At 40.7% G+C, this 27820-nt stretch overlaps 2 protein-coding genes across 9 annotated transcripts in view; both read left to right on the forward strand.

The window, feature by feature from the left end:
* Positions 1–3130: 3130 nt before the first annotated feature.
* LOC113037327 (protocadherin gamma-A12-like) overlaps positions 3131–27820 on the forward strand; it is a 98786-nt gene continuing 74096 nt past the window's right edge. Inside the window, exon 1 of the mRNA XM_026194295.2 lies at positions 3131–5158. Within this exon, the coding sequence (XP_026050080.2) occupies positions 3188–5158 (1971 nt within the window). The 5' untranslated portion in view covers positions 3131–3187. The remainder of the gene's footprint in view (positions 5159–27820) is intronic.
* LOC113036849 (protocadherin gamma-C5-like) overlaps positions 12833–27820 on the forward strand; it is a 271126-nt gene continuing 256138 nt past the window's right edge. For 2 of the 8 annotated variants that reach the window (XM_026193619.2, XM_080288545.1), the window contains exon 1: positions 20741–23238. In XM_026193619.2, coding sequence (XP_026049404.2) covers positions 20848–23238 — 2391 coding nt within the window. In that variant the 5' untranslated portion in view covers positions 20741–20847. Of the gene's footprint in view, positions 15355–16912; positions 19451–20740; positions 23239–24705; positions 27213–27820 lie in introns of those variants that run through there. The other 6 variants (XM_026193649.2, XM_080288557.1, XM_026193602.2 and 3 more) reach the window with 6 other exon arrangements.

Genomic DNA, 27820 nt, shown 5'->3' on the forward strand with positions numbered 1-27820 from the left:
AGATGTTGATGGCACAGGAACTTTACGCAGCACTTACAACTATGACGCGTACCTGACCACAGGTTCTAGAACCAGTGACTTTAAGTTTGTGACATCATACAATGACAACACGCTGCCTGCTGACCAGACTCTGAAGAAAAGTCCATCAGACTTTGCTGATCCGTTTGAAGACATCACAACATCTTCTGAGGTAGAAAAACGCAACTTCTTTCCCACATATATAAACATATAAACCTAGACTTAGAACTTTTATTGTCATTGTCCAGTTTCTTGCACAACAAAATTAGGTAGGAAGACCACAAAGGTGCAACAAGTAAAGAAAACAATGTACAAAGAAAAAAAGCAATATCTATCTATCTATCTATAATTTTTTTCCACCAACTGTGTTCAGGAAACCAAAGTTTTAAGTTTATATTTTTGAGTGAAAACAGTCACATTTAACTATTCCACTGGCTCAACATAAAACTGCCTTTCAGGGTCTGAGACAACAGCAACATCAAAGTTCCTATCAGAACTCAATCAGTATAGACAACAGTAGTGACCTGTCAAGAAACAAATATACAAAAATAAAACAAATTGTTCTTTGGAACCCATAATTCACAGTTCAACTGACAAAAAAGTACAATGTAAACTTTCATTTTAACTTTTTAAGGGAGAACATCATGAACTCACTTTGATTTCTCTACACAGCCGAAGTACACACACAGGAATCACACAGAAAGTGATCTCCCCTCTGAATCAAACAGAAAAATAAAAAGTTGTGCAAAGTGAACAACAGTGTAAACTTAACAACTCTGAAATCTGTTAGGACACTCTGTCATTACTCACACCAACCCGCTCTTCAATCCTGCTCACAGCAGGTAACCCTTGAACATACACCCGTCGCACGTTCAGAATTCTACAAAAATCATCACAAACACGGAGTCATCGCATAATAAACTTAGTTTCCTAGGCTAATTACCGTCTCCGACAACACCGACGACAATATTTTGCAGTATTTTACACTTTTCTAGCACATTTACCTCACGTGTAGATAGCCGCGCAAACTTTTGCAGCCTCTAACTCTCTAGTGTTCCCGCTTGCAGCGTGACGCGAACCTGAGTACAAGCATGGTCTGGCTTAAGGTGGCTCTTAAAGGGACGGTGTACCCCCAAAACGCAAGGTCTAATCATCACCATGACAACTCTACAAACAGACTGTTAAAACACAATCACCTCTTCTTAAACCTTTTTTATGTGTAGTGTTAGTTCTCTTGGCTACAGTTTCCCCTGCTACGTGTCAACGTCCTAGGTAACCCCCTGCACATCCACCATTCCCCTAAATTTGGTGGCATAGAGAACCATACCAGCTAAGACATGGGAGACTACATCTGGACTTCAAAAGTCAACTCCCAGCCCATTGTTCCTTCAGTGGTGCTAGTTTCAGTCATTATGCAACAGTCATTAAGAACAACAACTCAGTGTTTAAGAAAAAAATGGGGCCATTTTAGCATTAATTAAACCCACAGACAAATAACTCAATTTATTTTCCAAGTAATCTAACAGTTTTTGGCTTTGCTAACATAACTGAATTTGGGATGAATTTGAACTGGGATTTATGAGCAACAGGTGAACACATGTAATTGAAACAGATATTTTACTTGCAGGAAATGGACCTCTGAATAGCTACACAGAAATTCCAACAACAAAAAAAATCTAATTATTTCCAATAATTCGTTTTTAAAAAATAAAATAACATTTGTAACATTTCTAATTTAAAAATATATTAAATGAAAATAATTTGCTTTTCATTCAAGCAAAACGACATTTCAACATGACACTGAAACTTTTGAGCAGTGGCATTGAGCGCCAATGACATTTTGTTTAAAGAAAAGTGGAAAAGTGTATTTAGAGTGCAGCAGTAGCCTGCTCATTCTTTTATAATGTCGTTTCCAGGTCTCGACAGGGTCAACTGGTGCACTTTTTAGGCAATGTGATGGAAACAAAGCTTCAGTTTCGGATGCAGCCTTGCAGTAGTTAGCTTTGGGTAGAGTTTTAAAAATAAATTAGTCTTTACAGTAGTTATCTCTCATTGATTTTAGGAGACAACATTGCCCAATAACCATGCCAAATCTTACAGTACCTGTTCATGGTCCTGAAATACGATCCAGGGTTTCTTGGAGTAACTGGATCTGGAGACTTGTTTGGTATCTCCGAAATTCCATGTGAATTTCAATAATCAAAACTGTAGGTTTGTGTAATTCAGTTACCTCAGCTTATTGTCTCAAAAAGGAGAACCTTAGAACTTTTGTGTATTACAAAAATGTAAAATAAATTCAAGAATGTTAGGGTTTGTTGAGGCTCAAACAGTATACATTTGAGGGTAACAAACCAAATATCATTTTAAATGACTGTTATGGCATGACATCGGCATCTTACTCAGGCACAGTTAGCAAGGAATGCTTAATGTGTTTTAAATAATATTCACAACTGTTAAATATGGCCGAGAGCGGTCTTGGAGTGATTTACTTTTTTGTGAATAATTGAATACTAAGGAGATTAAAAGGTGACTCGTGGTGTCGCTGTTGACTAACGGAAAATAAACGCTTGCCACTCCACCCACTCCACTTACTGATTAGATATCAAATGCGGACTGCTGGAAAAACGCATATATCCGAACCTTCAGGACCCCGTACCTTGCTGTAAAGCTGTAAGGATTGCTGTGTATTTTGGAATAGATTTCACTTTGCAACTGTGGACAGTATAATTGCTGCAAGATGGGCTCTTTTCGAGTCAGGGTGGGAGACAAAGGATTTTCAATACCAGGGCCGATCTTCTTTGCCTCCTTTATTATAACGCTGCGCATCGCTCATGGAGATCTAAGTTATAATATTCAAGAGGAGATGAAACGAGACTCCGTGCTTGGAAATATAGCTAAGGATCTTGGGCTTGATCTGAGGACTTTGTCTTCCCGAAAGGCTCGCATTGATTTTGATGGATCTCGTAAGCGTTACTGTGACATTAATCTGAGAACGGGAGATTTGATCACATCGGAGAGAGTCGACAGAGAAAGCCTTTGTGGCAAGAAACCTTCATGTGTTGTGCAAGTGGATCTGGTGTTACAAAATCCTTTGGACCTCCATCGTGTAAGTGTTCATATTCAAGATGTGAATGACAACTCGCCAAAATTCAGAGAAAATTTGATTGAGATGGAAATAAGCGAGTCAACCGAGAAGGGTAGCCGCTTCTCAATAGAGCAGGCCCATGACGCAGATATAGGTCAAAATGCTGTGCAAAGGTACGAGCTTCAAAAGAACGACATCTTTATTCTGGCTGCTGACAGCAATAAGGTTGAACTCGTACTAGAGAATAAACTTGATCGAGAGAGACAAAAAGAAATGAATTTACTTCTCACAGCTTTGGACGGTGGATCTCCTCAGAGATCCGGCACCGTAGTCATACACGTCACTGTGGTTGATGCCAATGATAACGCCCCAGTGTTCAGCCAGGCCGTTTATAAAGCCAGTCTGCCTGAAAATTCTCCTTTAGATACATCAGTGATTAAAGTCAGTGCGACAGACGCAGACGAAGGAGTGAATGGAGATGTAACGTATGACTTAGGGCACATATCTGATGATAATATGAATGTGTTTACTATTGAACACAAAACGGGAGAAATTAGAGTAACTGGTGTAATTGACTATGAAGACAGAAGCTCTTTTGAAATCCCAGTGCAAGCCAAGGATGGTTTAGGACTAAAATCATATGCCAAAGTTATAATAGAGATTAGTGACATAAACGACAATGCACCAGCAGTTTCTCTGGAATCGGTGTCTAACTCCATTCCTGAAAACGTGTCGCCTGGTACAGAGGTGGGCATTATTAACGTGCAGGACAGAGACGCTGAGAATAACGGGCAGGTCCGCTGTTCGATCCAGCAGGGTGTCCCCTTTAAGTTGGTTCCTTCTATTAAAAACTATTATTCTCTGGTGACCACAGGACAACTGGACCGTGAACTACTGTCTGATTACAACATTACAATCACTGCCACTGACGAGGGCTCTCCACCTCTGTCCTCTTCTAAAAGTGTTCAGTTATCTGTAGCTGATATCAACGACAACCCACCTGTGTTTGATAAGCAGTCGTACAGCGCATATGTGAGTGAGAATAACAAACCTGGCTCCACTTTATGTTCCGTTAGTGCTCGAGACCCCGACTGGAGACAGAACGGTACAGTGGTTTATTCTCTGTTAGCTGGTGAGGTGAACGGTGCCCCGGTGTCCTCCTATCTGTCTGTGAACGGAGACACGGGTGTGATCCACGCTGTGAGGTCGTTTGATTATGAACAGTTCAGGAGTTTTAAAGTCCACGTGATGGCCAGAGACAACGGTTCTCCTCCACTCAGCAGCAACGTGACCGTGAGTGTGTTCATCTCAGACGTGAATGACAACTCTCCTCAGATCCTGTACCCCTCCCTAGAGGGCAACTCCTTCATGACCGAGCTGGTCCCCAAAGCTGCACACGGAGGCTCTCTGGTGTCCAAAGTGATCGCGGTGGACGCGGACTCTGGACAGAACGCCTGGCTGTCCTATCAAATAGTCAAATCCACTGATCCGGGACTTTTTACTATTGGTGTCCACAGCGGAGAGATCAGGACACTGCGGGACATTTCTGAATCTGACAGCATGAAACAGAACCTTGTAGTGGCAGTGAAAGATAACGGACAGCCCTCTCTGTCTGCCACCTGTTCCATGTATTTACTAATTTCTGATAACTTGGCTGAGGTGCCAGAACTGAAGGATCTGTCTTATAATGAGAGCAATTCCAAACTGACCTCTTATCTGATCATCGCGCTGGTGTCTGTGTCCACGTTTTTTCTGACTTTCATTATCATCATCCTGGGTTTGAGGTTTTGTCGCAGGAGAAAGCCCAGACTGTTGTTTGACGGAGCAGTTGCCATCCCCAGCGGTTATCTCCCTCCTAATTACGCAGATGTTGATGGCACAGGAACTTTACGCAGCACTTACAATTATGACGCGTACCTGACCACAGGTTCAAGAACCAGTGACTTTAAGTTTGTGACATCATACAATGACAACACGCTGCCTGCTGACCAGACTCTGAAGAAAAGTCCATCAGACTTTGCTGATCCATTTGAAGATCTCGATACTTCAATAGAGGTAGGATTCTGAAATAACCGGGTTATCAAAATTGCAGTGTTTTGTGTCTTTAAGTTTTTACATTTATAGTATTGTCTTTGATAAGTAGAACCTGAGGCTTCTTGTTATTTACACGGTCTTTCCTATAGTACCTCCCCTTTCTTGCATTTTTTTGTGTGTTTGTGTATGAATTTAAATTTTTTTCAAAATAACGCCTTTCATCATATTACAAACAAAGTCAATCTTGGGGGGTTGCTTATAGCGAAACGTAGCTATTAATATTAAACTGGAACGTAACCAACTTCCTTTTATTTCCAACCCGAAACTTTCAGTGTATTTTTTTAGACTCTTCTGACGACGAGTCAATTTTCACTCTGATTTCTGGTCAGCTTTTACAACACTGCAAAGTACCTCGAAATAAACAACGGCATTAAATTAACAAGTAATGATTAGTAAATTGATGATACACTTTGTCGCATAAACCATCTGATTTACTGATGGCGGCACCAGTACTGTTAATGATCTTTCACATGAAAGACGAACAAAGGTCCTATACTCAAGATTTACTTATTAGTTCATGTAATTTCGAAAGTCCCCGTGTTAATTTTGTGGTGAAGTGGTTAACGCATTCGTTGTTTAAGGAACGGATCCCTCCTATTTTTAAAGAGGCACAGAGGGGAAACCCCGGGCTTGCGCCAGGAAGTGCATCCGACGTCAAATCAAAACGTTTAGCCGCCTACGGTAGCGATAGTCGGGGAAGTAAGTGACCAGTCGAAGGGACGTTCTGTGCGTAAATCACAATTATGTTTAATGGGTATTATTATCATCATCAATGTAGCATTAAAATGACTAAATCACTTTTTAAACTACCGAAACAATAGCTGTCAGATATTCATCACTTCCTGCTGTCAGTATTGATAATCTCATTTCTTGTGCTCAATTCTTTGTCATCTCATGTACATCCACATTGTACCTCGGTATACATTAGTGTTACCGCATGTTATAATGTTGTTCTCAAAGGTGTGTTGACAGTCTGTTGGATGGTGAGCGCTACATGTTTATTTCTATCCCATTGTGGCGCCAGAGAAGGAAACTGACAATGTAACTAAACTGATAACGCCACCTGGTGTTGGAGTTGCACCCCAGGAAATTTCACATTAACCAGTGCAAAGGTTTTATCAGTTACAAAGACACACGGGCTTGTTATTGACAAAGAAGAGGCGTGGCAAGTCATTGTCAATAGGTTTGTTTAATGCATTATCTGAATAATGTGGAGATACAAAGACAACAGCAAATTTAGTGGCAGGACTTCCAATACCACTGTACCTTTAACTAAAACATCACTACCAGACATGGCTTAAAACTACAAGACTCACTGTGTTGCTCCAAGTAAAATAGCAGCTCAACAAAAAGCCAATTAATATAGTTAAATACAGGTCACTTTGGGAGGCAACCTACAGGGAGTAGTGCCCAAGGACTGCCACCAGTTACTCACTCGTCACCTCGCATTGCAGTTGTCACTGCAACTAAAGGCGCTTTATAATCGTATCCCGGCGTTTACACTCGCATGCATAAGAGGCAACCTGACCAAATGTGCCTAGCCCCCCAGCAAGCGTCCGTCTCTAAACCTAAAGTGAAATAAACCTATAGTGAAATAAACCGATAAAGCAAGCAAGAAATAGGGAACTACTCAGGGAAAAATAAACAGAAGAGGAGTGTATGCATCTACATATAAAACCTTTAAAATACCACAGAAATGCAGCATCAGGCGCACCCACGCTTGGCCCCAACAAAGTGCGGTGTGGCACAAACGGCACAGGACAAGATTAAACATGATAAAACAAAGCAAAGTTAAAACAAAACAAGGCACTAGAGGACACTGAAAACAACAACGAGAAATAACAAGACTCAACAAGATGGCAGCAGGGTACCTATAATAAGAGAAAAGAACAGTTATCCTTGGTCCACGCTATTATTAACTAAACTGCAGACTTCATACGAGGATCCTACTAACCACTCGACTGAATTTGATCTGCAACGTTAAGATCAGGCTGTGATCGTCACCATATATGGGAGAAATGAGTACCAAACGCTAAATCAGTGAATAGGCCACAGCTGCTCCTCATAGCTAACCTCTGATTAGATCGCTAGGGTACCATTAAATGTTCACGCTGCGTTCACAGACACCATGTAGGAACAAAACATCTTCTACAAAATCTAACCCACTACACTAACATGAAACTTAAAACCAACAAACATACGGATTTGTTAGGTGGTTGTCAAATGCCAGCGAGCTCATTAATACTGGTTAGCTACTAACATTTGCAGCACTGACTCTGTAAAAATGAATAGGTGTCGTGTGTTCCCGGTGAGACTGTTGTAGTCCACAACTCATGGATGACATTAAGAAAGAAGTTCAGTTTCAAATTCAAAGAAGTGCAGTGTTGACTGACTTGTACTTTACTTTGATATTTCCTTTGCTGCTTGGATATGGAACGCCAGGACTGACATAATAAATTAATTATACTATTAAATAATTAATTAAATGTGGCAATAATTATTTAATTAATTAAATGTGTCAAAAATATTTATTTAATTAATTATTTCCAATTGTAATTAATTACTGCCACATTTAATCAATTATTTAATGGTATAATTAATTTATTATGTCAGTCCTGGCGTTCCATACTTGGACAAGTAGTACTTTGTTTGCTTTTTGTCTCAGATAAAGAAATACCATATGAAGCTTGTACAACGCAGTGTATTGTTGCAGATTTCATAAAGGTACTGTCTTGTCTTCATGGTTATGAATAGCTGGAGTTTAGCCATTAAGAGATTTCCCTTTCAACGCTTCATGTTGTTTGTGTTCAAAGTGGTGTCATCACTTCAGCATTTAAAAAGTCAAACATAACACCAAGTTCACATATAGATGTCCGACCGCGTGCGTGCGTTTCCGTTTTAAGTTACACGACCTCAGGTTTATCTCGTGACCTCCCGAACGGTGTTGAGCATATGTTATAAAGCTGTGAGTCAATGTACAAAAATGCATGTAATGTGTTTAATTATAGTCACGTCCATCAGCAGTAAGATGACACTTGTACATCGATGCATCATTCTAATAATGTCTACTCTAGTATAAGGACCGACTTTCCGCAAAAAGACTATGTCTACTTCTGATTTGTTGCTTATCTATATTTTAATGAACGTAGTTGCTATAAATCGGAAATAAATGATTGAAATTGCCATTTCAATTGCTTTTTTCTAACTGTGTGTGTGTGCGACTGTTGCAGCATTTGTCTTTTCTGTATAAAAACGGTCTAAGTATTTTCTCTGCCGCTGTCCATGGTTCTGAGCCTTGTCATTTGTATTCTGTAGCTATAATTGCTGATATTTCATGTACTGTTTAGTTTATTTTCATTATAATATACCGAGAACATAATTCGCTATTCCAATTTAGTGTATCGACAGGAGTAAACACTACCTTCATGCGATTTCTTTCTTTCTTTCTTTCTTTCTTTCTTTCTTTCTTTCTTTCTTTCTTTCTTTTTTGACTTGAAGTTTTATTCAAACGCGGATGTGAAGTTAAAAAGACACATGGTGTCACTGTTGGCTGGAAGAAAAAGAACATGCAGCACTCCACCCATCATGAATTCAGTTTTTTTTTTTCATTTATCAGAAACGCTAAATCCTGGGACATAGTTCTGTATAAACTGGTGTGGACTATTGGATTTCTGACTGATTTGGGATACATATGTTGTTTCGCTCTAAATAGCCAGATAAACAAGCGGAAGACGTTTCATTTCAGGATGAGAGACAAAGGATTTTCAGGCCCGATCTATTGCCTTGCTACGTTTATTGTAACGATGCGCCTCGTAAGCGGGGATCTGAGTTATTCTTTTGCCGAAGAGATGAAACGCGACTTCGTTATTGGAAATATAGCTAAGGATCTCGGTATTGACCGTGGAAGTTTTTCTTCACGACAGGCCCGTGTTGATTTTGAAGGATTTCGTAAAATGTATTGCGACATTAACATTAGTACTGGGGATTTTACTACGATGGACAGAATTGACAGAGAGAACCTTTGTGGCAAGAAACCTTCCTGTGTGTTAAAAGCAGATCTAGTTTTGGAAAATCCGTTGGAGCTTCATCGTGTTAGTCTTCATATTCAAGACATAAATGACAACTCTCCACAATTCAAAGATCATTTAATTGAAATGGAAATAAGCGAGTTAGCAGAAAGGGGAAGTCGATTTCCAATAGAGCAGGCCCATGACGCAGATATAGGTCAAAATGCTGTGCAAAGGTACATCTTACAAAAGAACAACCATTTCATTTTATCAGTTGACAACAACAACGTCGATCTTGTACTCGAAAATAAACTCGATCGAGAAAAGCAAAAGGAGATTAATTTACTCATCACAGCTTTGGACGGTGGATCTCCTCAGAGATCAGGTACCGTAGTCATACACGTCACTGTGCTGGATGCTAATGATAACGCCCCAGTGTTCAGCCAGGCCGTTTATGAAGCCAGTCTGCCTGAAAACTGTCCTTTAGATACAGCAGTGATTAAAGTCAGTGCCACAGATGCAGACGAAGGAGTGAATGGAGATGTAACGTATGACTTCGGTCATATATCTGACAGCGATGATAAAGTTTTCTCTATTAATCCTAAAACTGGAGAAATTAAAGTGTGTGGTTTGATTGACTATGAAGAAAAAAGTTCTTTTGAAATGAAAGTGCAGGCTAAAGATGGTTTAGGGTTAACATCTTATGCCAAAGTTATAATAGATGTTATTGATAATAATGACAACTCGCCAGATATATACCTGAAGTCACTGTCAAATCCCATTCACGAGAATGTGCCACCTGGTACAGAGGTGGGCATCATTAACGTGCAGGACAAAGACTCTGAGAATAACGGGCAGGTCCGTTGCTCCATCCAGCAGGGTGTCCCCTTTAAGTTAGTTCCGTCTATTAAAAACTATTATTCTCTGGTGACCACTGGACAACTAGACCGCGAACTAGTGTCTGATTACAACATTACAATCACTGCCACTGACGAGGGCTCTCCACCTCTGTCCTCTTCTAAAAGTGTTCAGTTATCTGTAGCTGACATCAACGACAACCCACCTGTGTTCGAGGAACAGTCGTACAGCGCATCTGTGAGTGAGAATAACAAACCTGGCTCCACTTTATGTTCCGTTAGTGCTCGAGACCCCGACTGGAGACAGAACGGTACAGTGGTTTATTCTCTGTTAGCTGGTGAGGTGAACGGTGCCCCGGTGTCCTCCTATCTGTCTGTGAACGGAGACACGGGTGTGATCCACTCTGTGAGGTCGTTTGATTATGAACAGTTCAAGAGTTTTAAAGTCCACGTGATGGCCAGAGACAACGGTTCTCCTCCCCTCAGCAGCAACGTGACCGTGAGTGTGTTCATCTCAGATGTGAATGACAACTCTCCTCAGATCCTGTACCCCTCCCCGGAGGGCAACTCCTTCATGACCGAGCTGGTCCCCAAAGCTGCACACGGAGGCTCTCTGGTGTCCAAAGTGATCGCGGTGGACGCAGACTCCGGACAGAACGCCTGGCTGTCCTATCAAATAGTCAAATCCACTGATCCGGGACTTTTTACCATTGGTGTCCACAGCGGAGAGATCAGGACACAGCGGGACATTTCTGAATCTGACAGCATGAAACAGAACCTTGTAGTGGCAGTGAAAGATAACGGACAGCCCTCTCTGTCTGCCACCTGTTCCATGTATTTACTCATTTCTGATAACTTGGCTGAGGTGCCAGAACTGAAGGATCTGTCTTATAATGAGAGCAATTCCAAACTGACCTCTTATCTGATCATCGCGCTGGTGTCTGTGTCCACGTTTTTTCTGACTTTCATTATCATCATCCTGGGTTTGAGGTTTTGTCGCAGGAGAAAGCCCAGACTGTTGTTTGACGGAGCAGTTGCCATCCCCAGTGGTTATTTCCCTCCTAATTACGCAGATGTTGATGGCACAGGAACTTTACGCAGCACTTACAATTATGACGCGTACCTGACCACAGGTTCAAGAACCAGTGACTTTAAGTTTGTGACATCATACAATGACAACACGCTGCCTGCTGACCAGACTCTGAAGAAAAGTCCATCAGACTTTGCTGATCCATTTGACACTCTGGGTCAATCTATTGAGGTAAGACACTCACAAATCTTTCCTCTGGTTCCTACACTTTTTGTTGTATTTCTTTTTGTTTTTTTAAAAAAAATATTTGTAAGACCGTTGTTTATGTCTTTATCTTGCACAGGTAGTATTGTCGTTTACCATGAATTGCTTATCATATGATGAAAACTTTCATTCAGAAATACCTTACGGCATGTTGATCTCGACTATTTTTCTTTTTTCTTTACTTATCGTGTAACTTACATCTTAGTTTGTTATTTGCGGGTGCTATTTTTCGTAATTTTGTATATTGTTGTTACATGTTTTTCTGGGTCCTTGTGGCAAAAAGATTTAATGAAATAACTCATTCTTTAGCAAACTATACAGTATAAAACAATGCGGACTTATGCCATGGTTAACTTATTGTAATTGTTTGCTTTTATCAAAATAACTAATTCACACTATTGAAGAGCACGTGGCTGCGCGTATAGCAGAAACACATTTTGTATCTTTGCGTGGTTGGTCCTGCCAAATCTCAAATTAACTTTCTTTGGTGCTGAAATATTCCTCAGGGCCACTCACTGTAATTGTTCTCTCTCTCCCCCTCTCTCTGTCTCCCTGTCTTTCCCTCTCTCTCGCGCGCACTCTCTCTATAGTTGTGCTCTTTCATTTAAATCGACGTCATTTCTAGTAATTGTCTGCGACCATTGATATTATTAATAATATTGATAATAATTATAATAGACATTCGTGTTGTTACTTACTGAATTCTTTTTATTTTTGCCGAGCTCAGCTCTGAATATGAAGTAGTCAGGTATACCATTTTACATTGAGTGATTTTTAACCTGGTATTAGCGTAGGTAAAACAGTCTTAACAGAATTTTCTGTCAGGTTTATCTATGTGACCTTCAAAATAATAGCAATATCTACATAAAACAGTTTGTTTTTTCATTTCTTCTTCCTTTCACAACGATGAAGAAACATTAGCTTAATTGTATCTAGAACGTTCGGCCCGCAAATCAAATGCTCTTCAGTTCAGTTGTGTTCTGTGAACGAAGAACACAAGATGTGTTATATGATGAGCCTGTGTATAGGTTATGTGCCTGAGGTAAACGAATGACATTTTATCACATGTGTGTAGACATTTCTTGTTTGCCACTATATACACTCGTTAATTGTTTGTAGTTACAAACTGATTATAAAATGGTTACTGGGGAGGTACTTGTTACTGTTCTTCATGCACAAGTGCTATGATGTTAATTGTCATCAGTAAATCGTGAAACACTATTTTTTTTCTTTTAGTTAGCGATTTCTCGTAGTTTTGGTGTTTTCAATTAGCTTGTGTTTTGAAACACCAATTCAACGTTTATTTAACGATAAGTGAACATAACTTGTGTTTTCAGACATCGACAAACATATTTAATCACCTAGTGTAAGGATAAAAGGCAACTCGTGGTGTCGCTGTTGGCTGATAGCACACTGACACACACACCACTCCACCCACTGCTACTACACAGATGTCGACTGTAATTCCCTGAGAACCAGTTACGTTTGCAGACATGTTTCTCCGTGTTTCATCGTGATATTACACTTTGGATTGTTGAATCGTTTACGAATCACGTTGTTGTTTTTGCTCTGGAAAGTGCATCAGAAGCACTGCGGTCACGTTTTTGTATCAGGATGGGAGACAAAGGATTTTCAGGGTTAAGACTGATTCTCCGGTCTGCTTTGTTTGTTGTAACGCTGCGCCTGGTTTATGGGGACCTGAGTTACTCTATTCCAGAAGAAATGAAACGAGACTATGTCATTGGAAACGTCGCGAAGGACCTCAGTGTTAATTTTGGAACCTTAGCTTCACGACAAGCCCGTGTTGATTTTGAAGGATCTCGGAAAAGGTACTGTGAAATTAATATGAGAACCGGAGATTTGATCACATCGGAGAGAATTGACAGGGAAAGCCTTTGCGGGAAGAAACCTTCTTGTGTTCTAAAAGTAGATCTGGTGTTAGAAAATCCTTTGGAGCTTCACCATGTAAGTCTGCATATTCAAGATGTGAACGACAATGCACCGCAATTTAACGAAAATTTGATAAGAATGGAAATAAGCGAGTCAGCAGAGAAGGGTAACCGCTTCTCAATTGAAGAGGCCCATGACGCAGATATTGGTCAAAATGATGTGCAAAGATACAGCCTACATAAGAACGACAACTTTATTCTGGCTGTTGATAGCAATAGAGTTGAACTTGTTCTACAGAATAAACTTGATCGAGAGAAACAAAAGGAGATTAATTTACTCCTCACAGCTTTGGACGGTGGATCTCCTCAGAGATCCGGTACCGTAGCCATACACGTCACTGTGCTGGATGCTAATGATAACGCCCCAGAGTTCAGCCAGGCCGTTTATAAAGCCAGTCTGCCTGAAAACTCTCCTTTAGATACAACAGTGATTAAAGTCAGTGCCACAGATGCAGACGAAGGAGTGAATGGAGATGTAGCATATCAGTTTGGCCATGTGTCTGACGACGACATAAATGTATTTTCCATTGATTCCAAAACGGGAGAAATTAAAGTAACTGGTGTAATTGACTATGAAGAAAGAAGTTTTTTTGAAATGAGGGTAAAAGCCAAAGATGGTTTAGGACTAACATCTTATGCTAGAGTTTTAATAGATGTGACTGATGTAAATGATAATACACCATTTATATACCTGAAGACACTGTCAAATCCCATACCTGAGAATGTGCCACCTGGTACAGAGGTGGGCATCATTAACGTGCAGGACAGAGACTCTGAATATAATGGACAGGTCCGCTGCTCCATTCAGCAGGGTGTCCCCTTTAAGTTGGTTCCTTCTATTAAAAACTATTATTCTCTGGTGACCACAGGGAAACTGGACCGTGAACTAGTGTCTGATTACAACATTACAATCACTGCCACTGACGAGGGCTCTCCACCACTGTCCTCTTCTAAAAGTGTTCAGTTATCTGTAGCTGACATCAACGACAACCCACCTGTGTTTGATAAGCAGTTGTACAGCGCATATGTGAGTGAGAATAACAAACCTGGCTCCACTTTATGTTCCGTTAGTGCTCGAGACCCCGACTGGAGACAGAACGGTACAGTGGTTTATTCTCTGTTAGCTGGTGAGGTGAACGGTGCCCCGGTGTCCTCCTATCTGTCTGTGAACGGAGACACGGGTGTGATCCATGCTGTGAGGTCGTTTGATTATGAACAGTTCAGGAGTTTTAAAGTCCACGTGATGGCCAGAGACAACGGTTCTCCTCCACTCAGCAGCAACGTGACCGTGAGTGTGTTCATCTCAGATGTGAATGACAACTCTCCTCAGATCCTGTATCCCTCCCTGGAGGGCAACTCCTTCATGACCGAGCTGGTCCCCAAAGCTGCACACGGAGGCTCTCTGGTGTCCAAAGTGATCGCGGTGGACGCGGACTCCGGACAGAACGCCTGGCTGTCCTATCATATATTCAAATCCACTGATCCGGGACTTTTTACCATTGGTGTCCACAGCGGAGAAATCAGGACACAGCGAGACATTTCTGAATCTGACAGCATGAAACAGAACCTTGTAGTGGCAGTGAAAGATAACGGACAGCCCTCTCTGTCTGCCACCTGTTCCATGTATTTACTAATTTCTGATAACTTGGCGGAGGTGCCAGAACTGAAAGATCTGTCTTATGATGAGAAGAATTCCAAACTGACCTCTTATCTGATCATCGCGCTGGTGTCTATGTCTACGTTTTTTCTGACTTTCATCATCATCATCCTGGGTTTGAGGTTTTGTCGCAGGAGAAAGCCCAGACTGTTGTTTGATGGAGCAGTTGCCATCCCCAGTGGTTATCTCCCTCCTAATTACGCAGATGTTGATGGCACAGGAACTTTACGCAGCACTTACAATTATGATGCATACCTGACCACAGGTTCAAGAACCAGTGACTTTAAGTTTGTGACATCATACAATGACAACACGCTGCCTGCTGACCAGACTCTGAAGAAAAGTCCATCAGACTTTGCTGATGCGTTTGAAGATCTCGAAACTCCAATAGAGGTAGGATGCTGAAATAACTGGGTTATCAAAATTGCAGTGTTTTGTTATGTCTTTAAGTTTTTACATTTATAGTATTGTCTTTGAAGTCCATCAGATTTTGCTGATGCATTTGAAGAATCAGATGCGTCTCTAGAGGTATGACTTACTTACTGGCGTTAAATTTATAAATCTGTTGGGGATAAATTTGCACCTTAACCAATCAAACTTTCTTGTATAGATATTCGGAATCTTTTTTAGGTTTTTAATTCCATATATTTTATTTCATTTAATATTAATGAAAGCAGTCATATTGTAGTCAGATACTGCCTTAGTAGAAACAGTGTCCTTAAATCTATTTTTATGTCACTATAATGCATTTTAATTTTCTCTTCTGAACTATGAACTTCAGCACGTGTATTAGAAGCTGCAATTCATTACACAATAGAAAGATTTAGGGGAATGATAATTAAGAAAAAAACATTCGGCTATAGAAATGGAAAAAGAATTGACTTTATTTGTCAGGTTTTACTTTTTCCAAGTCCAGAATTAGAAATGAACTTTTCCCATTTCAAAAGATGTATTAACCATATAATGCCAGAGAGAGACTCCAAAGTGATGGAGTCTTTCTCTGGCATTATACTGTTAATAGAAGTTAGTAATAGATATCAAAAGCACAAAATTCTATGCAGAAGATATTGCTGATATATGAACTATCATAATTCAGATTGACATGTTAAAGTTCAAATTGCTGTTTGTTTGGTTTTCTTAGGTTCTTAACTCAACAAATTAAAAAACAACAAAGTAACAAACACTCACCTTTCCATGGACTTCATAACCTTCCACCAGGTTGAAAAAGTGTCATCACCCTGTCCTTTAGAGATTCACTTACAGTACAAGAATGCTTGTTGTTTTTAAAATCTACGGTATTATTCAGATGGTAATTCTCAATAGTAATCATGGGTTATTTCCTTTCCAATGAGGTTACATTTGCCCGTACTGATAAATGGACCCTCACGAATTAGGAAAACACTTGATTAAGCTCAATATTGTCATTCATTTTATTTCTCTGATGAATATTTGCCCTGGCTTGTGATTTGTGGATGATATTTAAAGCTTCTTAAGTTGATTTTTCATGTTTTTATACTTCTTACTCTACCCGAAGATTAGTGCTTATGTTTGTATTTACTTTACTTATGCATTTTCCATTTTTTTAGGGAGAATGCGCACCAGTGAAATGGTAATTGAACGTGGACGTTACTGGGACTACTAATTTTCTTTAGTAATTAATGTTTTTACCAGTCGAAAAATGTTGCCTACCCAGATCGGTATTAAAATATAAATTGACAATACATTTAGCTGTAACCCCCCCCCCCCCCCCCTTTTTTTTTTAAGAAGTGTGCTGTGTGTGCTGTGGTCATAAAGGAAATCAATGCGTTGTCTGCAAGTTAAATATTTCACGTGCAGACAACGCATATGAACTCAGAGGGTCGCTGTTTACCAGCAGTGGAAACATACCTCCATCCATAGCTCTTGGTTTGTTAGTGTTAATGCAGTCTTGTCATTGTCAAACTGTCCCTTTGGGTGTGCTTTTGTCCACCATTCTCTGGAAATATTTTCGATTATAACTGATGTGAAAAGAGCGCACTTGTTGTCGCACTGATACAGTTTGGACTGTTAAACGTTTTCGAGTGTTTTTCTTTGTATTTTTTGTCCAAAGATGGCACACAGTAGAAATTCGGTGGCGGGCCTGCTATACAGCTTTGCTTTCTTTCTTCAATCCTTTCTCTTCGGCTATGGAGATGTGAGCTATTCTTTTCCCGAGGAAATGAAGACCGGATCTGTCATAGGAAATGTAGCAAGGGACCTCGGACTGAACGTGGGGGAATTATCTGTTCGAAAGGCCCGCATTGACAGCGATCTGAACCGTAAACGGTATTGTGACATAAATCCAAGCACTGGCGATTTAATTGTAGCTGAGAGGATTGATAGAGAGGCTCTTTGTGGCGAAAAGGCATCTTGCATCCTCAAATCTGAATTGGTCTTAGAGGCGCCACTTGTGTTACATCGAATTTCATTACAAATACAAGATATCAATGACAATCAACCTGTTTTTGCGAAAGACGAAATAAAAATAGAAATCAATGAATTGGCTGTAAAGGGATCCCGTTTCCGTATTTTGGAAGCACACGATCTCGATATTGGACAAAACGCTGTTCAAAGATATGTGTTGCAGACTAACAGTTATCTAGTGCTGAAAATGCAGACTAAATTAGATGGAGGCAGATTTGCTGAACTAGTGTTGCAAAAGGAATTGGATCGCGAGGAACAGCGGGAATTCCGATTACTGCTTACTGCATTGGATGGGGGCAGTCCTAAAAGAAGTGGCACGACTACCGTGCATGTAATTGTCTTAGACGCTAACGATAACGCTCCGGTTTTTAGTCAACCTGTGTATAAAGCCAGTCTTCCTGAAAATTCTCCTTTATATACTGTAGTGGTTAAAGTGGCTGCAACTGATGCAGATGAAGGTCTAAATGGTAAGGTGACTTATGAGCTAAGTCGTATATCAGAGACTGGCAGAAGAGCATTTGATTTAAATCACATCACAGGAGAAATAAAGGTAATCGGACCTTTGGATTTTGAAGAAGAGTCCGTTTATGAAATGCGTGTAGATGCTAAAGACGGATATGGTCTTACCTCAGACTCAAAAGTAATAATTGAGCTGTCAGATGTAAATGACAACCCACCTGGGATTAGTTTAAAATCACTATCTAACTCCATACCCGAGAACGCGTCACCTGGTACAGAGGTGGGAATCATTAACGTGCAGGACAAAGACTCTGGGAATAACGGACAGGTCCGCTGCTCCATCCAGCAGGGTGTCCCCTTTAAGTTGGTTCCGTCTATTAAAAACTATTATTCTCTGGTCACCACGGGACAACTGGACCGCGAACTAGTGTCCGATTACAACATTACAATCACTGCCACTGACGAGGGCTCTCCACCTCTGTCCTCTTCTAAAAGTGTTCAGTTATCTGTAGCTGACATCAACGACAACCCACCTGTGTTCGAGGAACAGTCGTACAGCGCATATGTGAGTGAGAATAACAAACCGGGCTCCACTTTATGTTCCGTTAGTGCTCGAGACCCCGACTGGAGACAGAACGGTACAGTGGTTTATTCTCTGTTAGCTGGTGAGGTGAACGGTGCCCCGGTGTCCTCCTATCTGTCTGTGAACGGAGACACGGGTGTGATCCACGCTGTGAGGTCGTTTGATTATGAACAGTTCAGGAGTTTTAAAGTCCACGTGATGGCCAGAGACAATGGTTCTCCTCCACTCAGCAGCAACGTGACCGTGAGTGTGTTCATCTCAGATGTGAATGACAACTCTCCTCAGATCCTGTATCCCTCCCTGGAGGGCAACTCCTTCATGACCGAGCTGGTCCCCAAAGCTGCACACGGAGGCTCTCTGGTGTCCAAAGTGATCGCGGTGGACGCGGACTCCGGACAGAACGCCTGGCTGTCCTATCAAATAGTCAAATCCACTGATCCGGGACTTTTTACCATTGGTGTCCACAGCGGAGAGATCAGGACACACCGGGACATTTCTGAATCTGACAGCATGAAACAGAACCTTGTAGTGGCAGTGAAAGATAACGGACAGCCCTCTCTGTCTGCCACCTGTTCCATGTATTTACTTATTTCTGATAACTTGGCTGAGGTGCCAGAACTGAAGGATCTGTCTTATAATGAGAGCAATTCCAAACTGACCTCTTATCTGATCATCGCGCTGGTGTCTGTGTCCACGTTTTTTCTGACTTTCATCATCATCATCCTGGGTTTGAGGTTTTGTCGCAGGAGAAAGCCCAGACTGTTGTTTGACGGAGCAGTGGCCATCCCCAGCGGTTATCTCCCTCCTAATTACGCAGATGTTGATGGCACAGGAACTTTACACAGCGCTTACAATTATGATGCGTACCTGACCACAGGTTCAAGAACCAGTGACTTTAAGTTTGTGACATCGTACAATGACAACACGCTGCCTGCTGACCAGACTCTGAAGAAAAGTCCATCAGACTTTGCTGAAATGTTTGATAATCCAGATGAGTCTGTAGAGGTAGGACATGTTTTTTTTTTAAATAATCTAATTTAACGTTGCAGTGTAATGTTATGCACTTCAGCTACTTTCTTCTCAGTTTTTAAACCTTTTAGAGGTGTTGATTCATAGGAAGGCATTCACTGGCACGCATTTTCTTGATATTCCTTTTTTCGGCACAGCCCTTTTGAAGTGACTGATGTGCACGTTTTGTTTCCAAATGTCACTAGTTATGCAGTTATTTTACTGGCTTTTGCCATTTTAAAAAGATATTAAATGATTAAAAAATATTTTACGATTATTACTTGTCTGCAACTTGTTGAATTATAACTTTAGTCATGTTTAAGTGAAAATTGTCAGTCATCACAAATTGACATTCTGAAATACTGAGTGGTCAATAACATTTATCAATTTAATTATCAGTTAATTCTCTGTAGGACAGTGTGCCTAATACGTCCATTGCTTGCTGTTAGATGTGAAGTTCCACTAGTCAGTTTGATATTTTGAATGTAATTCGTGTAATCACGAGCTCGTTAAACTTGTACTTATGCTACAGATGAAATGTTTTAAAAAATAATTTTAGTACATTTATAGAAACTGTTGTTAAGTGATGTTTACTAACTACGTTTAACACACGGCACATTTACTTAATTAATGGAAAAATAAACAAATTCTCTCTCAAATTTCAAGACCACTTAGAATATTGATTAATTTTGTCCGTGTAAATTGTGTGTCTACTGCAAACGCCTATTAGAGGTTGTAGTTCCAGGCGTTTTTTAATCATCAAACAATAGACTAAATGAAATTATTATTCTTTTATTCTTCGTTAAAAATTTCTTTCACTCATTTTCTATGCCCTATGATTAAACACCCTGTTTTTTTCTTTTGCGGGACTTTAGATTCTCCAATAAATATTTGTTTTTTAAAAATATAGAACTAGTGTTATTTTAATGTGTTTTTAGAAAAGTCCATCATGTTGTCACTTTCAGAAAATTTAAATGAGGGAAGTATGTATGTCTTTTCTTCACCCTTTAAGCGCTGTCTGTGGTGCTGAATGAAACTTTGTGCTTTTTTGTACTTTAACACAAAATCAAAGTCCAAACTTGCAGGAAAAATCGGTTTCTTTTGTGAATTAAAATTGGCAACAAAACGATTACGGTGGTCGTTGTGGCTGTAACTGTGGCATTTTATACTAGCTTATAACATGTTTATTTGTAATATCTCAAATTAACTCACAGCGTCGCTGCTCACTAGCAGATGTGAAGAGGTTCAATTCCCCACCCACTACCAACGAAGATATTAGTCTAAAACTAGAGCTACCATTGTTGTAGTCGCGGTATACGCTGTTTTGTTATTACTTTGTGTAATATTCCCAGCGGAAGGGGCATTTTTGTATTCGTGTCATTTTGGGTGAAAAAATGGCCCTAAAAAGACAAGCCTCGCTCTGTTTTGTGTTCGGTTTTGCTCTGTTTTTCGAGATAACCGCTGCGGACCTCAGCTATTCTGCACCGGAGGAGATGAGACCGGGATCCATTGTTGGGAATATTGCCAAGGATCTCGGCCTGGAAGTAGCAAAATTGTTCACTCGTAAAGCCCGGATTGATACAGAGGAAAACTACCAGCATTACTGCGACATTGACCTCAAGACTGGAAATTTTGTCATCAGGGAGAAGATTGACAGGGAGGAGCTGTGCGGGGAGAGGCTTTCGTGCATGCTTAAATTTGAATTAGTCGTGGAGAGCCCTTTGGAGCTGCACCGTATTTCACTGCTTATTCTGGATGTAAACGACAATTCACCAGTTTTCCCCAAAGATACAGTTAAGTTGGAAATAAGAGAATCAGCAGTTAAAGGAGCTCGATACCGCGTCAATGAAGCACATGATGTAGATATTGGGCAGAACGCAGTCAAAGAATACAGTTTACAAAAGAATGACCATTTTGTTTTATCTGTTCGAGAAGATGCTGATGGGACTAAGAGCATCGAGCTGGTGCTAGATAAAGAGCTAGACCGCGAAAAGGAGCACGATTTAAATTTCATCCTGACTGCAGTCGATGGTGGAAATCCACAGAGGTCAGGAAGTGCCGTTATACACGTTACTGTGTTGGATGCTAACGATAACGCGCCAGTGTTTGACCAGGCCGTTTACAAAGCCAATCTACCTGAAAATTCAAATCTTAACACTTTAGTTGTAATTGTAAGCGCAACTGATGCAGATGAAGGAGTGAACGGAGAGGTGTCGTACGAATTTAATCGCATCACAGAAAGAGCTAAAAGGGTTTTTTCACTGGACAGTAAAACAGGAGAGATAAAGGTCACAGGAATGCTTGATTTTGAGACAAATTCAAAATATGAGATGCGTATAGAGGCCAAAGATGGTTATGGGCTTTCATCCGACGCTAAAGTAATGATCGATATCACCGATGTTAATGACAATGCACCAGTAATATATATAAAGTCACTAATGAACCCCCCTACAGAGAACGTGCCGCCTGGTACAGAGGTGGGCATCATTAACGTGCAGGACAAAGACTCTGAGTATAACGGACAGGTCCGCTGCTCCATCCAGCAGGGTGTCCCCTTTAAGTTGGTTCCGTCTATTAAAAACTATTATTCTCTGGTGACCACAGGACAACTAGACCGCGAACTAGTGTCTGATTACAACATTACAATCACTGCCACTGACGAGGGCTCTCCACCTCTGTCCTCTTCTAAATGTGTTCAGTTATCTGTAGCTGACATCAACGACAACCCACCTGTGTTTGAGGAACAATCGTACAGCGCATATGTGAGTGAGAATAACAAACCTGGCTCCACTTTATGTTCCGTTAGTGCTCGAGACCCCGACTGGAGACAGAACGGTACAGTGGTTTATTCTCTGTTAGCTAGTGAGGTGAACGGTGCCCCAGTGTCCTCCTATCTGTCTGTGAACGGAGACACGGGTGTGATCCACGCTGTGAGGTCGTTTGATTATGAACAGTTCAGGAGCTTCAAAGTCCACGTGATGGCCAGAGACAACGGTTCTCCTCCTCTAAGCAACAACGTGACCGTGAGTGTGTTCATCTCAGATGTGAATGACAACTCTCCTCAGATCCTGTACCCCTCCCCGGAGGGCAACTCCTTCATGACCGAGCTGGTCCCCAAAGTTGCACACGGAGGCTCTCTGGTGTCCAAAGTGATCGCGGTGGACGCTGACTCCGGACAGAACGCCTGGCTGTCCTATCAAATAGTCAAATCCACTGATCCGGGACTTTTTACTATTGGTGTCCACAGCGGAGAGATCAGGACACAGCGGGACATTTCTGAATCTGACAGCACGAAACAGAACCTTGTAGTGGCAGTGAAAGATAACGGACAGCCCTCTCTGTCTGCCACCTGTTCCATGTATTTACTTATTTCTGATAACTTGGCTGAGGTACCAGAACTGAAGGATCTGTCTTATAATGAGAGCAATTCCAAACTGACCTCTTATCTGATCATCGCGTTGGTGTCTGTGTCCACATTTTTCCTGACTTTCATCATCATCATCCTGGGTTTGAGGTTTTGTCGCAGGAGAAAGCCAAGATTGTTGTTTGATGGAGCAGTTGCCATCCCCAGCGGTTATCTCCCTCCTAATTACGCAGATGTTGATGGCACAGGAACTTTACGCAGCACTTACAATTATGACGCGTACCTGACCACAGGTTCAAGAACCAGTGATTTTAAGTTTGTGACATCATACAATGACAACACGCTGCCCGCTGATCAGACTCTGAAGAAAAGTCCATCAGATTTTCTCGAGGCGTTTGGGGAGTCGGACGACCCTCCCCAGGTAAGAAAAGACTGAAATAAGCTTCTTTTTGAGAAACGTGTGATGTCAATCTCTACATGATATTTGCCAATTTCGAGCAACCGTCTATTTCAGTTACATTTTTTTAAATGCTATTATATCAAATGTTCTTAACTAACATTCATCAAAGGCAAATGTTTAGTTAACACCCCATTCACAATTAACTTGCCAGAACATATTGTCAGAAAATACTCAACGATTATTATTATATTTTTAATCTTCTTATCTATCAGATCAGTTTTCTTTTAGGTGTTGTTGCTCCAGTGGCATCAATTTACTGTTTTATCTAATAACTTAGTATGTTATATGTCAATTAGAAATAGTGGAATTATATTGTTTCGTCTTCCTAATATTTTTCTCATTGAAAGATGAAAAAGTTGAACTGTCTACTTACTTTTTAGAACCCCATCCCTTCTTTAAGACGTTACATGTTTTCCTTTCAGCAATGGTTCATCTTCAGATTAATTATTATTGCACTCTCAGTAGATAATTATCTGAGTAATAACTCACTTTGAACACATACCGTAAGGCCATAAACAGACATAAGAAAAGCCAAAAGGATTCTCCCAGAAAGCTTTAGTTCATCTGTTTATGGAGAAATGTTTAAAACAATAGTCATTGTGCTTTCAGAGGAGGATCATTGGTTAATACAAGTATATTGTGTTTCTTTTTTGGCAAGTCTGCTAAAATTGCCCTATAGCTACATGCATCCCTTGAATAGTTTGATTCCAAGTTAGTGCAGTTTTCCAAGTTTATTAAAGTTATGTTTTAACTGCGACCAACAGTAATGTGCATGCTCTTTGGACTAGAGGTGCTGCCATATGACTAATGATTTGTTACTTTTACTTTTCTCCATTTAAAATGTTGTAACATACTGACAAAGACTGTATTTTTCTTTTATACAAACTGAGCGTAAGGACTTGTTTGAGTAGACTCTGTCCATGGTGCTGAACACATAGAAGGCAACCATACGGAAAGCAGTTTGGAGACAAATTTTACATGCTGCTATTTTCATTAAAATTTACTTGCAGAGAAAATGTTAAGTTTAATCGCAGTTTAAGCTAAATAACACAATATTGCAATTTTGTAGATAAATGCTAAATACTGCGTTCACTGGCGTTAAAACAACGTTATAAGTGTGCACTGCAACATGGTTTTACTTACTTCCATCACAGCACTTAACAGATTCTTTGATCCTAGCAGAAACTGTGGCTGTAGTTACTTGCTTTAATGAAATTAATACAATTTAACATATTAAGGTGCTTAATTGTGTTTATATGGGAAATAGTTGCATGACGTCATTAACCTGTCAATCTGGTATTTTACTTGATGTTCTGTCTGAAATGAACACATCGTGTCGCTGTCTACCAGATTACTTTGAAACATTGTAACGTCAACGCCATCGTCTCCACCCATTGTTCCTGCGCTTTGTGTTGGAAGGAACCATTGGATTGCAGTGCTGATTTCTGTATTTGGATTTGTTTAATTCACTCCATCGCAAACGCGTTCGAGAGGTGAACTAACTCCGTTGTATCTTTTCTTTGCTGGCGGATGTTTCTGTTTTTGTAATTATGGAATACGGTGGATTTTTAGAACCTGGCCTGATTACCCTCTTTGTCGTCTGTATACTTGCGCTGCAATCAGTGTGTACTGAAGTAAGCTATTCTATCCAAGAGGAGCTGAAACCAGGAACTGTCTTTGGAAATATAGCAAAGGATCTCGGTCTGGATATTACTACATTGTCATCTCGCAAGGCCCGTGTTGACGCAGAAGGAGATAACGAACGATTTTGTGCCGTTAGTTTACAAACGGGAGATTTGAGCGTTGCCGAGCAGCTTGACAGAGAGAGTCTTTGTGGCACGAAATCGTCATGCATTTTAATCCAGGAACTTGTACTGGAGAATCCTTTAGAACTACATCGTATAAATCTACATGTTCAAGATATAAACGACAACTCTCCACAATTCAAAAGAAATTCCATTAAAATGGAAATAAGGGAGTCAGCAGAAAAGGGGACTCGTTTCCGAATAGAGGGCGCGCACGATGCGGATATAGGCAAAAATTCTGTTCAGAGGTACAGTCTACAAAAAAATGATAACTTTATTTTAATGGTTGATGCAAACAACGTCGAGCTTGTTCTTGATCACAAACTCGACAGAGAAACACAGCGAGAGATTAATTTACCTCTCACAGCTGTTGATGGTGGTTCACCACAGAGATCAAGCACTGTTATGATACATGTCACCGTACTGGATGCTAATGATAATGCTCCAGTATTCAGCCAAGCCGTCTATAAAGCCAGCATACCCGAAAACTCTCCTCTTAATACTGTAGTGGTTAGAGTCAGCGCTACAGATGCTGATGAGGGAGTGAATGGCGAGGTGTCCTATGACTTTGGCCACGTGTCAGATATCGATGAAAAGGTGTTTTCTATTGATTTTAAAACTGGCGAAATCAGAGTCATTGGCGCAACTGATTTTGAGAAAAAGAATGCATTTGAACTGCCAGTCATAGCCAATGACGGTCTGGGATTAAGTTCGTCTGCAAAAGTTTACATAGAGCTAACTGATGAAAATGATAACGCCCCTGTAGTTTATTTAAAATCACTGTCTAATCCTATACCCGAGAACGCGCAAACTGGTACAGAGGTGGGCATCATTAACGTGCAGGACAGAGACTCTGAGAATAACCGACAGGTCCGCTGCTCCATCCAGCAGGGTGTCCCCTTTAAGTTGGTTCCTTCTATTAAAAACTATTATTCTCTGGTGACCACAGGACAACTGGACCGTGAACTAGTGTCTGATTACAACATTACAATCACTGCCACTGACGAGGGCTCTCCACCTCTGTCCTCTTCTAAAAGTGTTCAGTTATCTGTAGCTGACATCAACGACAACCCACCTGTGTTTGAGGAACAGTCGTACAGCGCATATGTGAGTGAGAATAACAAACCTGGCTCCACTTTATGTTCCGTTAGTGCTCGAGACCCCGACTGGAGACAGAACGGTACAGTGGTTTATTCTCTGTTAGCTGGTGAGGTGAACGGTGCCCCGGTGTCCTCCTATCTGTCTGTGAACGGAGACACGGGTGTGATCCACTCTGTGAGGTCGTTTGATTATGAACAGTTCAGGAGTTTTAAAGTCCATGTGATGGCCAGAGACAACGGTTCTCCTCCTCTCAGCAGCAACGTGACCGTGAGTGTGTTCATCTCAGATGTGAATGACAACTCTCCTCAGATCCTGTACCCCTCTCCGGAGGGCAACTCCTTCATGACCGAGCTGGTCCCCAAAGCTGCACATGGAGGCTCTCTGGTGTCCAAAGTGATCGCGGTGGACGCGGACTCTGGACAGAACGCCTGGCTGTCCTATCAAATAGTCAAATCCACTGATCCGGGACTTTTTACTATTGGTGTCCACAGCGGAGAGATCAGGACACAGCGGGACATTTCTGAATCTGACAGCATGAAACAGAACCTTGTAGTGGCAGTGAAAGATAACGGACAGCCCTCTTTGTCTGCCACCTGTTCCATGTATTTACTTATTTCTGATAACTTGGCTGAGGTGCCAGAACTGAAGGATCTTTCTTATAATGAGAGCAATTCCAAACTGACCTCTTATCTGATCATCGCGTTGGCGTCTGTGTCCACGTTTTTCCTGACTTTCATCATCATCATCCTGGGTTTGAGGTTTTGTCGCAGGAGAAAGCCCAGACTGTTGTTTGATGGAGCAGTTGCCATCCCCAGCGGTTATCTCCCTCCTAATTACGCAGATGTTGATGGCACAGGAACTTTACGCAGCACTTACAATTATGACGCGTACCTGACCACGGGATCTAGAACCAGTGACTTTAAGTTTGTGACATCATACAATGACAACACGCTGCCCGCTGATCAGACTCTGAAGAAAAGTCCATCAGATTTTCTCGATGCGTTTGGGGAGTCTGACGACCCTCCCCAGGTAAGAATACCACGTTGACGTCATTACACCTACGTCATTCAAAAAAAATTCAACCCTTCTTCGGAAACACATCTTCGGTGTTACTTTCTTTTAATCAAATCAACTATTTTCATAAAACTTTTTTTTTCATGGATGAAAATATTGTATATTACTGTACTTATGAACTTGAGTTAGTAAAGCTCCGAATAACATCATTAACCAAGAATTTTACAAAAAATTCGTCGTTTTTGTTTTAATATCAGTTCATGTCATTGGCCTTATTTCAACTGAATGAATATATTAATTAATTAATTAAGAAAAAAGAAACAAAAAATCACAGAGATAAACGATACGAAATCCTGCAGATTGAATACTGGATTTTTCACTGTGGATGTTCCTAAGGTTCAACTCTTAGTTTGGTAGAGCGAATACCTGTAAAGGTTTGCCTTCATACATCATAAAACTCCGTTCTGTTTGTTGTGATTATTATTAGAATTTTTTCTTGAATTTACTCACAGTCAAATATGTTGTGTTAATTATTCAACGAAATTCTGCAGTTGGATTTACCCATTCGTTAAAAATAAATAAATAAATAAATGAATTAAGCAAAACAAAAAACGTTGCAGAAT

This window comes from Astatotilapia calliptera, chromosome 2 (assembly GCF_964374335.1).
Source record: "Astatotilapia calliptera chromosome 2, fAstCal68.1, whole genome shotgun sequence".
Lineage (NCBI taxonomy): Eukaryota > Metazoa > Chordata > Actinopteri > Cichliformes > Cichlidae > Astatotilapia > Astatotilapia calliptera.